The sequence below is a fragment of the Siphateles boraxobius genome, unplaced genomic scaffold (assembly GCF_051911475.1).
Source record: "Siphateles boraxobius isolate OS27281-9 unplaced genomic scaffold, OSU_SipBor_1 130, whole genome shotgun sequence".
NCBI lineage: Eukaryota > Metazoa > Chordata > Actinopteri > Cypriniformes > Leuciscidae > Siphateles > Siphateles boraxobius.
The window spans coordinates 5688710-5705968 of NW_027508734.1; the positions used below are offsets into that span (position 1 = coordinate 5688710).

General features: G+C 36.5%; 1 protein-coding gene across 5 annotated transcripts in view; it reads right to left on the reverse strand.

Annotated features, from left to right (window-relative positions):
- intu (inturned planar cell polarity protein) overlaps window positions 1–17259 on the reverse strand; it is a 35034-nt gene that overhangs the window by 1584 nt on the left and 16191 nt on the right. For 4 of the 5 annotated variants that reach the window (XM_077227533.1, XM_077227534.1, XM_077227530.1 and 1 more), the window contains exons 5-15: window positions 15115–15233; window positions 14191–14280; window positions 12766–12843; window positions 12314–12497; window positions 9761–9814; window positions 9488–9550; window positions 6880–7086; window positions 4653–5159; window positions 2890–2984; window positions 1729–1918; window positions 482–621 (exon numbers count right to left, since the gene is read on the reverse strand). In XM_077227533.1, coding sequence (XP_077083648.1) covers window positions 482–621; window positions 1729–1918; window positions 2890–2984; window positions 4653–5159; window positions 6880–7086; window positions 9488–9550; window positions 9761–9814; window positions 12314–12497; window positions 12766–12843; window positions 14191–14280; window positions 15115–15233 — 1727 coding nt within the window. The remainder of the gene's footprint in view (window positions 1–481; window positions 622–1728; window positions 1919–2889; window positions 2985–4652; window positions 5160–6879; window positions 7087–9487; window positions 9551–9760; window positions 9815–12313; window positions 12498–12765; window positions 12844–14190; window positions 14281–15114; window positions 15234–17259) is intronic. The other variant, XM_077227531.1, reaches the window with a different exon arrangement.

Sequence of the window (17259 nt, forward strand, 5' to 3'; positions counted from 1 at the left end):
ATTTTTAAATGAACAAACATGTAAAATCGTAATTATATATATTTATATAAATTTATATTTAAATACACTACCTATTTTTGATCAAAAAATGTTGACAAACTTTTGAACGGTAAAAACAGTAATGTTGTAAAATATTGTAACAATTATTATTAAATACTACAACTACATGATTTTACTTATGAGTTGAATGCACAAGAACTTCACCACAAAGTCTTAATTACAAATGGGAAATGATTTGATTTACAGCACCTTAACAAACGGAATAAAAATCTTAATTCATCACTTTGTAGATTTAGAGAAAAAAGTTGGAGTTTTACGTAGTTTCACATTGTCAGCATGCTCTGGCCTAAGTGAACTGATCTTTTCGACTTCCCAACTTGTAAATACGAATTTCCCAGGAGCACTTGAACACATCGCACCTCTAATCTCAACCCGTGGAATACGTTGACTCATAAACTGCTGGAGGTCAGAGGTCACGTACCCGATCACCCAGTAGGTCATGGTGGGAGCCGGTTTCTTCTGATCGGTCCAGTTCTCAGGTTTGCACTGGAACAGAACTCCATGTTCTTTGACTGGACCCAAACCTCGAGTGCTATGGGGCCGCTCGGTCCCTCTGCGATCCTGAAACACATTCACACACCTCCATATTACCATTTCATTTATGTTTTTATTTCGAAACAATAAAAAGATACAAATAAAATAAAATGTATAAATACAATAAGTATGTTGCAACATACCGAAAAAAAAAGAACATATATATATATATATATATTATAACAATAATTTCAATATGTCCGAAAAGGAGCGGTATTATTTTATATAACTCTAAATATAGAGCAGAGCAAATATATACTATAGCATAGAAATGACCTTATCGATTCATACGTTTAAGATTATTTAACTGACTGGTTGGAATACAGAGGAATGCATAACTATTACAAATTATTTATTTCGGTAAATAAATCAAAATACATTTTATCTATAATTATTAAATATTAAAATATTAAATTTATTTAAGTTTATTAAATAAACAAAATCGTTAAAACTAAAATGAAAATTAAATTATAAAAATTAAAGCAAATTCTAAATATTAATAAAACTATAATAGTATATACATAATACTACGTTTGTTTATAATAAAAAAAGAGAAGGATCCTTAAAAATGGTCTTAAAGGATTAACAACTGCAATTTATTTACTGTACACATAAATATGCAGACTTTTAAAATTGTAATTAGTTATGAAAAAAAATATATGTATGAAAGAATGTAAGAATAAAATAAATTAATGCAACTAAAAAATATTTAAAAAAAACGATATATTTTTAAATTAGATATAGAATTAAAAGCGCTACCATTCAAAATCTTGGGCTCGGTAAGATTATCAATGTTTTTGAAAGTCTTTCTGGGTGAATTTCAGTGATCAAAACATACAGTAAAATTGTGAAATATTCTTACAGTTTAAAGCAGCTGTTTTCTATTTTATTATATTTTAACATGTAATTTATTCCTGTGATCAAAGCTGTATTTTCAGCATCATTCCTCCAGTCTTCAGTGTCACATGAGCATAAATGCTCAAGAGATATTTCTGTTTATTATCATCGATGTTGAAAACAGTTGTTCTGCTAAATGTTTGTGGAAATCGTGATGCATTTTTTCATGCATCTTTGATGAATAGAAAGTTGAAAAGAGCGTTGTTCACTGAGACAGGGCAGGGGTGCTGGGATTACCCGTGTGGGGGGGCTCAGCGTGAAGGCCTGGCGTATAGACAGACAGCAGTGGTAGAAGTTGTGGATGAGCTGTGGGTGGATGGAGCCGCTCAGATGATGGACTTCTCTGTGTGTGGGAGCGATGAAGATGCCCTGCACCGTCTCCATCAGCACGTAATGAAACAGTGTGTTCTCAGCGCCCGCGGTCAGTCTGTCCACACACACACACACACACGGACGTCTGAGCAGCATTCACATGACGTGAGGTCAAACCACTCACTCTGTTCTCGATCAGTACGGAGTCATTTAGCCATTTAAAGTGACTTACTGTACACTTGTTACAATCCTGCATGACATTTCTTAAAAGAAATAGAACAATTAAAAAACAAAAACAAAGCAAAAAAACAGGATTAAGCCAGGATTAGGCCTTAGCTCAATTAGGACATTTAAATAGCTTGTAGAAAAGTGCAGAAAAAAAAATCATATTGAAACAAAACACCTGACACATTTTAGGATATGTCACTGCAAACTGCTTTCAGATAAACCAGTTCAAACATGCATTTTAGTCTGGGACTAGGATCAAGCCTCGTCTGTGAAACCGTGGGTTTATAAGTATGAGTCTCTTACCCCTTTTCCACCAACGCATTTTGAGAGCCGGTTCGGAGCCGGTGCCTACTCGCGAACCAGTTCTTTGTGTTTCGACAGCCAAAGAAACAGTTCTCGGCCAGGAAAATTGGTTCCAAAGCGGCACCAACTCTTTGCTGGACTAGAACTGGACTTTTACCACGTCATGCTTACGTCGGGGGCTGGGGGCGGGGTTATTGCGACCAACACGACGGGAAAGGTTGTGACCGCCATTGCTAAAAACGGCACTAGTAGAAAGTTAGTACATCGTCTTCTGACCCAATATAGGATTGCAAAGCCCGGAGAAACATTTGCAGAAAGGCGATGTAGTCCGCCATTGTAATTGTCATGCTTGAAGTTGGCGCAAGCGTTTCTGAGAAAGCAAAGACGTATGGCGACGTACACAGTGACGTAACGACGTCGTTCGCTGGGCTCTCGGGTCAGTGGAAAAACAAACAGGTTCTGAGAAGGTTTGCAAGTTGAACCAGCTCCGGTTCAGAATCAGTTCTTGTTTGGTGGAAAAGGGGGTATCTGAGATCTAGATGGTGTTTAACTCACTTGAGGACATTGTGCATCTCCTCAGTCTCCCTGTCAGTCAGACTCTTCTTCAGCGAGCCCAGGTAGAACGGGTTTGGGTGCTTCAAACGGGGAATCTGACGGAAAACACACACACACAAAATCACGTGAGGTTTGGATTACAGAATTTTATTGAAGTATTTTTGTTATTGAAAGGCATTTCAATCTGGAATGTAAAAGAAAAAGCCTAAACTTAATAAAATAAAATAAAAAGTAAATTAAAATAATACGAATGAAATGATTATAGTTTGTGTTTGACTATACAAAATACTATAATGTAAAAGAAAAAGCCTAAACTTCAAAACTAAACTAAACTAAAAGTCAATCATTGAAAACGAAACAGCACTGGCCTGTTTTTATAGCAATAAATGTTGGGTTGATTTTTATCCGACTTGTTTGCATAAATGTTCTCTTTCTGTGTTTCTTGAGGACTGACTCTATAGATGTGATGAAAGATAGTTTCCATGCATTTGGTTAAGCTTGTCTCTCTCAATGAGAATTTATGAGTCTTAAAGCTTCGTCCAAGACGTCCATTCTGTAAAATATGTGGCGTAAGCACAACTTTATAACGGTAGTTCCTGATGCTGCTTTATAAGACGAGGTTTTGGAAGATACTCAAAAGATGTTCTCAATAACAGACGGGCCTGACCATAATTCATAATCAGTGAATACAGCCGTGTAGTAGATGTCACTTCTGTTTCTCTGCAAGTTGTCACAGGAAAAAAAATGTTTAATGTCACTTTCTATAAAAACTGGGCCAACGTTCTGAACTGAAGTTCAAACTTCAGTAGTGAGTGTTTAAAAATGTGTGTGTATATATATATATATATATATATATATATATATATATATGTATATTAAGGATGCACAGATATGAAAATATTGGCTGAGACCGATAACCGATAATTCTAAGAACTGATAACTGATATATTGACCAATAAACCTAAATCTGAATCATTTTTATATAATTTTTGAGAGCCTGACCACAAAAACAAGTCTCACCATTAAAGCCATGTCCCAAGCACAAAATCATAACATTCTCAGAATAAATTTTATGTAGCCTATGACAGACTGCACATGTTTGGACTGAGATGTATTTTCCTTTTTTTAAGTTATTTCAATCATATTTCAAGTAATTTAAATCCATCAAGTGTCACAACTGAAGAAAATAATCTGTTATTTATTGACTTTAATATATCGGCCAAATTTTCTTATCGGGACGATACCAATAACATTAAAAATGAACATATATCGGCCGATACAGATATGGTGCCCGATATATCATGCATCCCAAATTATTTTTATATATATATATATATATATATATATAGTGGGCTTATTTTATTTATGCAAATATAATTTATAATTGTATTTATTATTATGTTTTGAAAATAATAAATATATATATACACATACACACACATTTTTAAACACTCACTACTGAAGTTTGAACTTCAGCTCAGAACGTCGGCTCAGTTTTTATAGAAAGTGACATGAAACATTGTTTTTTCCTGTGACAACTTGCAGAAAAACAGAAGTGACATCTAACTAATATTATTATTAGGGATTTTGCCAACGATGAAGTGTCAGTATGAATATCGCCACGGCTGTATTCACTGCATATGATATATATATATATATAACATTGCTTGAACATGTTCGTGAGAGTTTTTGTGAGATTGACCTCCGTAAAATGTAACATTAGTAAAACCGCACATAAACTGTAGTCAATGCATGACGAACACCTTGAAAAATCCTGCACTTCCCAAGCTGCCGTCAGACCCTCCCGAGCCGAAAGAGTCTCTGCGCGCGTCCGGTGTGGCGTGAGGACTCAGACCTGAGGTGAAGGACGAGTCCGCATGACCGTCGCTGCCGCTGTCAGACACACTCCTCTGAGGACTCGTCCTCCGTCCTCTTAGACTCGAGGACCCCGATCCCCCCTCGCCGAACAGACTGCGCCCGATCCCGCCTGGAGACGGGGGTTTGATGGCTGCCGTCAGACGGTTTAGGATCGGCGAGCTGCCGATGCCGTCCTGTCGGTCCCGCCCACCGGCAGGAAGGAACCAATCAGAGCAGGAGAGGCAGGGAGTGGGCGGAGCCGAGAGACGCTCTTCGATCGAGGCGTCCAGACTCTCCAGCTGAAGAAGAGTGGCTTTGACCTGGTCCACGTAAACGCAGTCGGGACCTGGAGATCCTAGAGCGGGACACGCACAGCCACCGGTCTCCAGCAACACACACTGCATGAAGTGCCTCTGGAAACACACGTCAGGAAAAACTGCTTTTATACATCGGGTATGCATCACATTTTCAATAATTCAGTGCTCAATTACTGCGCTTAAGCTATAGTTACCGAATGCTCACTAGCGTTCAGTGAGATTTAAAACCCCTCTCTAGTCAATAATTGTTATCACTTAAAACTCATCTTTGATCACCAAATTTACATATTTAAACGTTTTTTCCTTTGTGTCTTAAAATAACTTGAATGACCCTTGCCTCATTTAGTATACGCGGTTCTATGAATATGCAAATGAGCCCCGCCTCCACTCACTCACACAGCTCAGAGATCCACTCGTTGACGATCACATGTTGATCTGATTGGTTACAAGGTAGTTTGTGACGTCAGAAACACCAGCGATTTCAAACCGTGTTTTTGAGACTGTCTTTGGTTCACTGCAGTTTTAAAGAGAAAATACTCAGCAATGCTGTCGACTTATGAATTTACACATGGTTTGTCTTAAAGCTTATTAATAACACCACATAGTCATGTAAACAACATTAAAAGCTGGATTTTCACCACTGGGGGACTTTAAGACTTTTAAGGCCTTTTTACACCCAGAACCATAACAATAAAAATTTAGTTTTAAAAATTGCTCTAAGTTCACACAATACAGTGTCCACAACTATAACACAGAGAAACCATATCGCTGGAATCACTAAGTTTCAGAATTATTTTTTTCAGCTGATGAATTATAAAAACACTGACAGCCAATCAAAATCCATCCTGCTTCAAGAGCTCGCGCATTTAAAGCGGCAAGACGACAAAACTACAGCGTGCGATTAGAACGAACAGACGTTATTGTGCGTTTTGGTGTCGGCGCTAATTTAGTTATCGTTATAGTTTACTTTTTAGATATCGTTCTTGGTATGAATGTCAATTTCACTTATATAGCACCATTAAATACAACCAAAGTTGTGCTTTTCAACAAAATAAATAAGAGGCACATTACTAAACAAACTGAAATATAACAGTAAAATAACCTTATAAAATGCAGTGCAAAGGAACTTCATCATAGATTAATGCCTGAACATGCCTTCATTCAGCAAGGATGCATTATATTGATCACAAGTGAGAATAAAGACTTTTCAAATAATTGATGTTCTTTTGAACTTTCTATGCATCAAAGTTTCCACAAAAATACAACCAAAAAAATCTTACAGACCCCAAACTTTTGAACAGTACTGTAAAAATAATTACATTTTGTGAATAAATCCACACACCAGCAATAGAAAATCAATCAATGACTGATCTAGTAGCAAGTTTTTACTTTGAGTATGAAGTTGGCACATTTCTTAAATTTTGGCTTTGGTAAACAGGTGCACTACCGTTCAAAAGTTTAACGCCGGCAAGATTTTCTCATGTCTCTTATGCTCACCAAGACTGCATTTATGTGATCAAAGACACAGTAAAATTGTTAAATATTATTAAATTTGAAAATAACTGTTTTCTATGTGAATATATAGTAAAATGCAATTTATTCCTGTGATCAAAGCTGAATTTTCAGCATCATTCAGAGTCACATGATCCTTCAGAAATCATTCTAATATGACGATTTGCTGCTCAAGAAACATTTCTGATTATTATCGATGTCGAAAACTGTTGTTCTGCTTTTCAGGATTCTCAGATGAACAGAAAGTTCAAAAGAACAGTGTTTATTACAGTAGTAATCTGTGCCGCAGTCAGCGGTCTCTCACCAGGCCCACTATGAGCAGAAAGTGTCGTGCGTGTGGCTGGCAGTATCCGGGGCTGATCTGGGATCTGCGCTGTGGAAACACCTCTCTCCACACCACCAGCTGTCCCACACGCTGCTCTGACGCCAGCGGGAGCAGACAGTAGTGCTGACAGTACAAACACACGTCCACCAGCTCTTCTTTAGGCAGGTGGTTCGCTATGAGATAACCCTGCCAGACAGAGGGAGAGACACAGATCTGTGTTCTGGACCTTCAGTGGTGGAAAAATTATTGTGTCAATGAAAGATCTGGGATAAATCTGCTAACAAGTATCTCAGTAGTCTGTAGTGGAAAATAAAGAGTGTGTCTGAGGGTTTTAACCTGCTGTATCATATTTGATATGCACATTTCTTAAGCCTCTAAATCATCGGTTCCCAACAGGGGGGTCTCGGCCCACAAGGGGGCGTCAGCGAGCTCTTTGGGGAGTCGCGTCATATTTTGAAAAGTTTGAACAGTGAGCATTAAAGCAGCAGTCCGAAACTTTTTTGTGTTCAAAATTTACTACATTTATATAATGAGCGAGTACATCATGAATCCATTTTCCAAACCGTGTTTTTGTCTTATCCTGAGTCACTATGGTACACCTATAATACGTGTTTATCTTGGGACTATTTTACACTGGTTTGTAACCCAGTGCCTGCGTGACTCGTCATAGACATAAACAGAGAGAAGTAGCTCCGGCTACAATGTTCTTCCGTAAGACGCATTATTCTGTTAATAAACGCATGTTTATTAATCGCTAGAGCGATCATATAACATTAGCTAATTTTATTCACGATCTCCTGGCTGACCAAAAAATGGGTTTTCAACGAGGTCCCAGACACCAGTCATTTTATAATAGCCTATATTAATAATTTTTTTCCTACACACCAGTGTGAATACTAATATTTTTGTTATTGCATTTCCAATAGGGCCAATTAATAGGCTACTCCTAGGCTTACGTTTTTAAATTACAAATGGCCTACTGATGTTTTTGTTATAGCATTTGCAATATTATACGCTATTATTTGTGCATAAATATATCTGGTTATAGTAATAAACATACTGTTTGTTTAAAAACAAAACATTTTGTCATCCTTGCTGCAAGCTTACAAGAGCGACAATATCATTAAATGTGAAGGGGCCTTAAAATATTTTCTTGGGAAAAAAAGGGCGTCTCAGACAAAAAAAGGCTGGGAACCACTGATCTAAATGATCAACATGATCGCACACAATCTACTACAGTCCTTATGTTGTCTGAATAATTTTTTTTTTTTTTTTTTAGTAAGTAAAAGGCCTTTTAGTATAATTGTAAATATGTCTCCTATCAGCTCGTGGTTCATGTGTCTTTATGCTGTGAGATATGCACTGACTTTTATCAAGTAGACTTAAGAATGACTTTTATATTGCAATTAATATTTCAAGATGAACACTTACTGGACTGAAGCAGCTTAGGTTTACTTGGTTATCCATACATTATTTTTTAGAAAATCATGTTAAAATGTGAGTCTCGAATATGATTCATCAGGCTTTTGAGGAAGGGTTATTTGTTCATCTCTCAATCATCATTGTATTGCATTGCATTATATGTTTTGAACATGAAACTAAGCATTTAAATATCATCTTACTATGACCTGTTATTGGTAAATATAGAGAGACGACCGATATTTATATGGATTTTATGCAGGTAGTCTGTTATACTGTTATAAAGATCTTAATCATTTACATTAAAGCTTTCAGAATTTCATCTTCCATTTTGGCCATATAAATATCAGCATCTGCACCAAATCGCATATGTTTTGCTCAGTTTGGGCCTCTGAATAAAATTGAGTTTTATTTTTAGCTCCTCGAGTATGAGCAAATCAAGCCTAATCTTTCCAATCTGACACTCAACAGAAAACACATGCATGCATTAACTTTTTAAAATGTATTATATTCTATCCTACAGTTTAATAAACTAATCCATTTTCCAAAGAAAAGATTAGTTACTTGAAGCCTTAATGTACAATGCATTACAAAGCAATTAATAATGTACGTTATATTGCATTATATGTTTCCATAAATAATTGTAACCAAGTTAAAATGCATTATAAAATTAGCAGATTCCTTGTTACATCTGAAACTGGTTGTTTGTCATGCGTTTTAATGCATTATACTTTCTAAAGGTGTGTTCAATGAATAGATAAGCGTTATAATATATTATAACTGTGCTTACAATTATTCATCAGACCATACAATGCATAGTTACTAAATACATTTATAATGCATGATATATAAAGGCTTTAAGTAAAGTGGTGTCAAATAATTTTTCTGGCTATTATCAGAGGGTTAAAAGAGCAACAGATGTAGACTTGACAACTAATCAATCCTCTTCACATCATCATTCATAATTAAAAGAGTCTCTTCATCTGACAGCTGTATTCAGAAGCGGCATGTCACCCTTCTGTCAGACTCGTTTCAAATATGAACAAGACTCCTTTACAAGCGTGATTAAATTTCAATTACCTACTGATAGCAGCAGTGTAACACTTTCTACGTGTGACACAGTGACACAGATATGATAATAAACGGCTTCGGGAGATTCGAGACTCACCTTGTAAAACAGACAGGAGCCCAAGATGACATACAGACGCCTCATGCCGTAGAAATCCTCAGACTGACCAATGAGAGAACAGAGAAAGATTAGTGTATGCAACAGGCCAGATCTTGCTGCCAGTGTTATTTTATTATCATTATTATACCATTATAGTTTTTGTTAATATTTTGAATTAGATTAGTCATGATAATGTAACACCAATGTGTTTCCATATTTCTGAAGTTATTACAATAAAGAGACTAGTTATCTGAGCACAATAACTCCTCTTACCATGTCACCAAAGTCCGACGACTCAAAGTCTGAGAGGACAGTGTCCACTTCAACCTGGAGAAAGAGTCAAAACATAATGAAAACCTGAGACCTTGAGTCATTTATTAATATGTCCACATTGTAAAAGCTGCGTGAGGATGTTCGATGATTGATGTAACAATAATTGATGACAGAATTGTCATGTTTGTGTGAAATATTCCTTTTTAACGACTGTATGAGAAACATTATTTGAGACATTTAATTATAGCTCATGCATTAGCCATGTTTCCATCCACCCATTTTTCTGTGAATTGTGGGATATACCATAAAAATAAATAAAAACGCTGGATGGAAACACCAAGATGCACATCAATCCGAGAAATGCGCATGAAAAACACATGCAACATTAATTGAGGCACATCATTTTATTATCTGATAAGAAGACCGGCACATAAACTATGATGGAAACACGTTTACAGAACAAATCCCTTGATGTGCAACAACAAACTCGCGTTGCTTTGCCTCATGTGATTGGATAACTGGACTAACTAGCGGACTAATCACATCACAGCATCTCAAAAATTGGCCTGAGCCGAAGTCTGTCATCAGAAAGATTTGATTTAATTCCCCCAAGACGCGCCTCACATGATTGAGTTCCCAAACACCAGCATCCCAACGCAAGAGAACATGACAGAGTTTACTGCGTTTCTCCTGACGCTCTCATTTATGATGGAGGAATTCTTTCCCAATTCTTTCCAAATGTTTTATGCAATATTCCAATTTCGTGCATCAGTTAAATTATGCAACTTTGATGGAAGCATAGCAATTGACTAGTAGGGGTGTAACGGTACATGCATTCGTCCCGAACATCACGATTGGTGTATACAGTCAGACATTGAATACAGTCAGTCACAGGCGATACACACTCCAATCCAGAAGGGGGCGCGTGTGGTAATGCAACACTGTTTGCTAACAGGAAAAAGAGCAGAAGAAGAGACGATCACCAACCCAAAACAAGAGTTTAGATGACACACAAGAGCTTGCTAGTGTCCTATATGCTGAGTTTCCATTCATTTTAGTGACACGCTCCACAAACTTCATGGAAAGGAAACGGGGATGGTAGAAAGCGGCATCCTGTTTGTTTCTTTATTTTACAAAAGCACAACGTTTTGATTTTATTGTGAGTGTAAAGTGTTCACAAATGTAAATAGACTATTTACAATTTCGAATGATGTCTTACTCTTATCTGTAAGACCATAAATAACGGAGTGTTTTAAGTTGTTGCCGGTTTTATAATGAGACCAGTCATTTGGCATTGTGCAGATTTGTGTAGTGGAAGTCCAGTGTTGAAATATGCGTGTCCTGGAAATGCGAAGCCTCAGGTGCCGCTTCACTCGCTGTCTCTCCGTGGAGAGGTGAAGGAGACTCGGATGTAGATGCCACTTTTTTTCTCCTTCTCGCTCATATTTCAGCGATATCTTGAAAAAGCGTAATATTGAACTTTGTGCATCCGCCATTGTCACCGCATGTTAATGAAAACTAATCTCTGCACAAGTCATTCAATTTATTTTTATAACACAAAATATGCTTTTCAGTTTTGTTTGGTCAGATTGTGACCAAATACTCTTTTGCAGGAGTGCGTTCAGTTTACTGCTTACACTAAAGGAGGCTGTACTCCACAAATTAGGAGACTAAATGCCTCTAGGTGGCACAAACTGTTATTTGCAGTACTGTCTGTTCAAAATACATGAAAAGAAACCTAACATTGCTTTTTCCTTATGTTCCGAACTCGTATCGAACCGTGACCCCAAAACCGAGGTTCGTACTGAACCGTGACTTCTGTGTACCATTCATAGACTGTAAAAAAAGATGGACGACGGCCCTTCGCTCTCTTCCATTGGCGAGAAGTGAAGCCACCATTGTCCAGATATGACGCTCTCATCTTGGGACTTGAGTCTGCGCAGTTGCGATCTCGGGACCAGACCTGCGCAGTAGTGAACAGGAAGTAAAGCCGCAAAATCAACGCCCCGCCCCGACTCTCGCCGAATGCACTCTCCTAGTAGTACCTGCACTTTTTTTTAAGTGGCCTATGTCTGCTCCGTTCCTCCGTTCCTTTCCAATTTTGATGTCTGTTGATTGCAGTACGACAAGAGGCTTGTTAAAATAAAGTAAATACAATCTCCTCAGTCCTCAGAAGATCCCGAAGTCTGTTGGTGCTTCAGTGACTACTTCACCCAGAGAACCTGTCAATCACGTCGTCATAACGCCGTTTTTATAGCAACAAATAACTAACTAAAAACAAACTTATTTTAAAAACAAACACTTGAAATTACATCAGCGTGATAAAAACTACAGTAAATGACAGAAACTATCTTTGGAAAAAAAGATATGTGAAGTGTAATTTAATTGTTTAGTTGGTCTCACGTCCCGTTGAATAACAATGGGAGGCGGGGTTTATGAGCTATACTAGGACCGGTCAGCGGGGGGCGATCGAGACGCTTTGGCTTCACTTTTCAGGGCTTGTGCGGCACGCTTGGTACCATTACACACACTACCATTATCTGGCAGTCGTACCTTTATGTCTGCTGGTAAAGTGAGCCAGCGGACGGCTGGTAGACCGTCTAAGAAGAGGGTCGCTGAGGTATCGGGGGTGGGCGGTCTGGAGCTGTCAATCAAGTGGGAGGGCTGGATGAGCTGCTGAAAGAAGAGGCAGAAGAAGTGATCCAGACGAGGAGCGTTCTCCACCTCACAGAACCCGCTGAAGAGACACAGAGTTCACAGAGACAGCCTTTATACACTGATCATCTGATACTATCTGCACTGAAAACATTTGGTGTAGGATTTCCATAATTTGCACTTCCATAATTTTCACAAGTAATTACAAAGAAACAGCGAGTAACACATTGAGTTAAATGCGAAATTTTAAAGTAGAACATGTACTCTGATAATCTTTGTTTTATATAAAAAAATAGTTTTTACAGAGTACAGATACATAAAGCTCTCAAGAAATACATAGAAATACACACCTGTCGAGAGATCCGTACATGACCCTGAGCGTTCGCACAACTCCCTCGATCACAGTTTGCAGGTGCAACAGAGGAACCCTGCAGCACAAACACAAACTCAACCGAGAACGAAACCAACATCTAACATTTACCACCAAGAGAAAACCGAACGAAAATCAGCATTAAAAAACTCACAGATAACCAAAAACTATGCTAAAACTAGAAATAAAATAAGAGGTGGACAGGTGAAAAATATAATTAAATTAAACAATGTAGATCAATTAAAATGTAATAATAATAAAGACAATTTTCACCTTTGCTCCTTTTATTTTGTAGAAAAATAAAATAAAATAAAATTTTTCTAAAAAGCATTTTGGAGCATTACTAGAGAGACTTAAAGCTGATGTTCTGTCGTTTTTAACGCTACATTCTGAGAATTTCTAGGAAGCGAATGTGTCAGTATGAAGTGCACTGGGAAGTGCACTTACTACTGAACCAGGGAGCAGATTGAGAAACGTCCTGAAGGCCCTGATACACTTTAAGCGAAATCAAAGAATGAACAGGTTTGGTGTGATGTCATTTCGAACAAAAACTGGCCAAAATGTAGTTTGTTTGGTGTTTGAACTACCTCTCAAACTACCATTGGTCTGAGGTGATGATTTAATGCAAAGTGGGCGTGGCTCTGAGGCCCCGCCTTCTTCGAGATGGAAATCTTCTCCGGTTCATTTCTCTGTTCAGTCTGTCATGAACACTGGAGAGCTGCTTTATAGTACAAATAAAGTTGTGATTCTAAATGAAAGACACTGTTTTTCATGTTTAACACTGTAAATCTGCTGCTGTTGTATAAAGTGCTGTATAAATAAACCTGACGTGACTGTAGAGCCTGTGTAAACATCCACATCGCTATGATTAGATGCTTTCTTAACCGCTGCTTTCTCTATTTTTGTGTGTGTTTATTTCATTTTTGAGAGGAAAGAGCGCAGCACATATTTACATATTCATCTATCAGGATGTTCACTAAAAGTATATTGCAGCAAAGGTATTTAAAACTTCTTTTTACCTCCAAGCGCAGAATGAAAGACAACTTCTTCGAGAGTATATTGGGGTCATTCTTTAATTCATTTTTCATTTTAAAGCAATAAACATCTACATTTATCAACTGAGTTCAGCTAAACATCTGGGATTATGGATCAAGTTACTGAGATTATTGATTATTATAGAGAAAGTGAACTGTCGGCGAGTAGATGAGCTGATTATAAAGATCAAAACCCATTACAATCACCAGAGTTATTATCTAGATTACAGATTGTTGTTTTAGACGGGATGATTATAGAGGTTATCCTTCAGTTTTAGGAGCTGAGCTGATTATAATGACAGTTATTATAGTTATTATCTAGATTACAGTTGGCTGTTGGCAGGCGGGATGATTGTAAAGATGAGAATAACCTGCTGGCAGGTACAGCGATGACCAGCAGATTGGGTCCTTCCTTCCAGTAGCCCACATGAACCAACTGCTGCTTGAGCCACAGAGAGGAGCTGAGGGAGAAGCAGAGGTCACGTGACATGACATACGCCGATAAAACAATAGTAAACGGCAGAAGACAGAGTGGGAATTAAAATGCACTGGTAAAGGCAAAAAGACGACACTACCCTCATACACTACTGTTCAAAAGTTTGGGGGTCAGTAAGACCTTTTCACTGTTTTGAAAGAAATTAAAACTTTTATTCAGTAAAGATTACAAAAAGATTGTTCATTCTAAAAAATCCTGGGTTTTTTCAACCCAGATTTGGGTCAAAATGGAAAAACCAAACTGTTGGGTTAAAAATTTAATAATAAAAAAAACATGGAACCCAACGGTTGGGTTTATCCATATTTGACCCAAATTTGGGTTGAAACAACCATTTTATTTATCATGCTGTAATTTAGTTAGTAAATCGTGCATTCAGAAAGCCAATTCGGCTGTGTGTTGTAGTTTTCCTGAAAGCGTGATGGTGCCAGAGCATTACTATTAAAAAAGCATTTATTTAGCTGTCAACGAAAATTTGGTTTTAATTTTACTTACTGCCAATTTAACGTGTTTTAATGGGTTTCCCTTGACATATTTATATACGGTTTTCATAACTTGCAGTTTGTTTCCTTGATGTTTTAATTCCATTAGGCTGTAGAAAACTGCCAGTGCACCTTGCATACTGAAAACCATTGTATTTATTACTTAAGTTTAAGGAAACTTTGGGGTTTTTAAGAAAGTAAAGTTTTGCTCAGGGCCCCCAGAAAAAAATCAGGGCACTCTGCTTCTTTTCAAAACACATCAAAAAGCACACTTTTCATGGACGTCATCCACTGGCATCGATGTGAACCCGGCGTCTCACCTGACTATCTGTCCTCCCGTGACGTTCTCCAGCATGTCACAGAGCGTCAGGAAAACCCCTCTCACCGCTTTCAGCTGGGCCGAAGCCTCGGACACCGGATACTGGTACAAAATCTCCTGCTGTAGAGGGAAGACGCTTTAGTTGAACAGGTTACGCTGACCCAAGCTCATTTTACTGCATTTATGCACGATCACACTGTGATATAAATGCTTTTGTGGACTATATTTGAAACAAAATTTGCTTAAATGGAGGGCAAAGGTGTCAATAATGGTGTCAATATAATAATAAATAATGGTGTCTATATTTATTATATATATATATAATATATAATAATAAGGTATATAATAATAATGGTGTCAACGGTGACAATAATGTCACAAAATAAGCTAAAAACCACTGCTAGGAAGTAACTAACAAAAATAGTGTCAGTCTAAATTTTTATCTTTGTTACTTCCTCTTTGGGTGAGCGTGATTTGAACTCGAGTAACACACCGTAGTCCAGCAACTTCTATTAAGTAAAGTTTGATAACTGGAAAAATGTTGCACGGTCAAAAAACTGTAGCGCTCCAATATTGCATCGCAAAAAAATTGCCGGAAATGAACATCATCGTCAATACGAAATATTATATTACACAAATAAAATTATTTACTCCTAATTATTTACTGATTGCTTAATGCACACAATTATTTATTCCACATCTATACAAAGAAACATATCTTATGGCTCTTACACATAGCATCACACTTAACAGTGTTGTTACTGTTACAAATAACTTTCAGTGAAATAAAATAAAATATAAATGAGGATGAAAAAAATCCTTGAAAAAAATAAACAAAAATTTTGCTTTGGCAACAAACTGAAATGAGATGTATTGATGTTGATATATTAAAATTGAAATAAAAAATGAATGCAACAAATGTAAAAAATAAATAAATAAAAGCATATAAAAATGATAAAAGCAAATAAAATTAATAACTAAAATTAGAATGAAAACTGAAAATATAGAAATAAAAGCTAATTCAAAATATTAATAAATACACGAATATTATATAAATATAAAAATAAAACTGTTTTCCAGCAGTGTGATTTTTAAATTAGTAAAGCTTAGCCTATAAAAGCTACTTTTCCCAAAACATTGCATTGCTGTTTTTATGTCACTGAACGAGATGAGGCAATAATCAAACATGTGAATTGATTATTGAATATGAATTATTAATGAATAATCAATAATAAACATAATAAACATGAACAATTATGGTGAATTGTTTAGATCGTTCAGATGATTCAAGTAAATGATTCGATTTAATCACTTTATTCCCTATGCTTAAGTCTTTGCATCTTCTTTTATGAAATGAAATGTTTAGTCTAACTGTTCATCACTAAAACTTCGACTGTGTTACAGAAATGAGCAGGTTTTCTAATTAATGAGCTACTTTTTTTTGTAAAAGCATAACCTAACTTATGAATTCAACACCCCCTAAAACTTGTTCCCACTCTTATCATGAATTATTCATCAGCGCATTTTAAAATATTGAATTGATATCTTTATTTCGAACATGAAAGAGAAAGTATATAAAAATAAAATAAAACAATGTTTAAGGACATAGAAGAAAAAAACAGATGAGCAGCAACAAGTACCGTTCTCTCCTGTGTTCACATGCCTCTATTACATGTGCGAAACGGATAGGAAGAAGTAAAACTTATATACTCCTACCCCTTTAATTCTTACGCTCCTTCAATTAATCATTTTTATATTATTATTATTATGTTGTTATATACATTTATACATATATATATACCTATTAAAGTGACCACTGACAAGTATTTATTTATCTAACCTCGATTATTATTCAAGCGGCAAAAAATACAACCAAAACTGAACAAAATAAGAACAAACAAAAAAAGCACTCCTACTTTTACTACAGTGCCTCTTGATACCTCTTGAAAATAATTTCTTTGTACATTTTTTTAAATAGAAATATGTTTGGGCATTGTTTTAGGTTCTCATTCCCCGTCTTATTCTTTCAATTCCCTTCTTTTTTTCATTCTCTTTCTTTAAAAAATGTCTTTCACATTGACTTTAAATAACGAGTAGCTCGCAGCGCATAACTTTGCCAAAATACGCTTTTCCCCATGAGGAATGT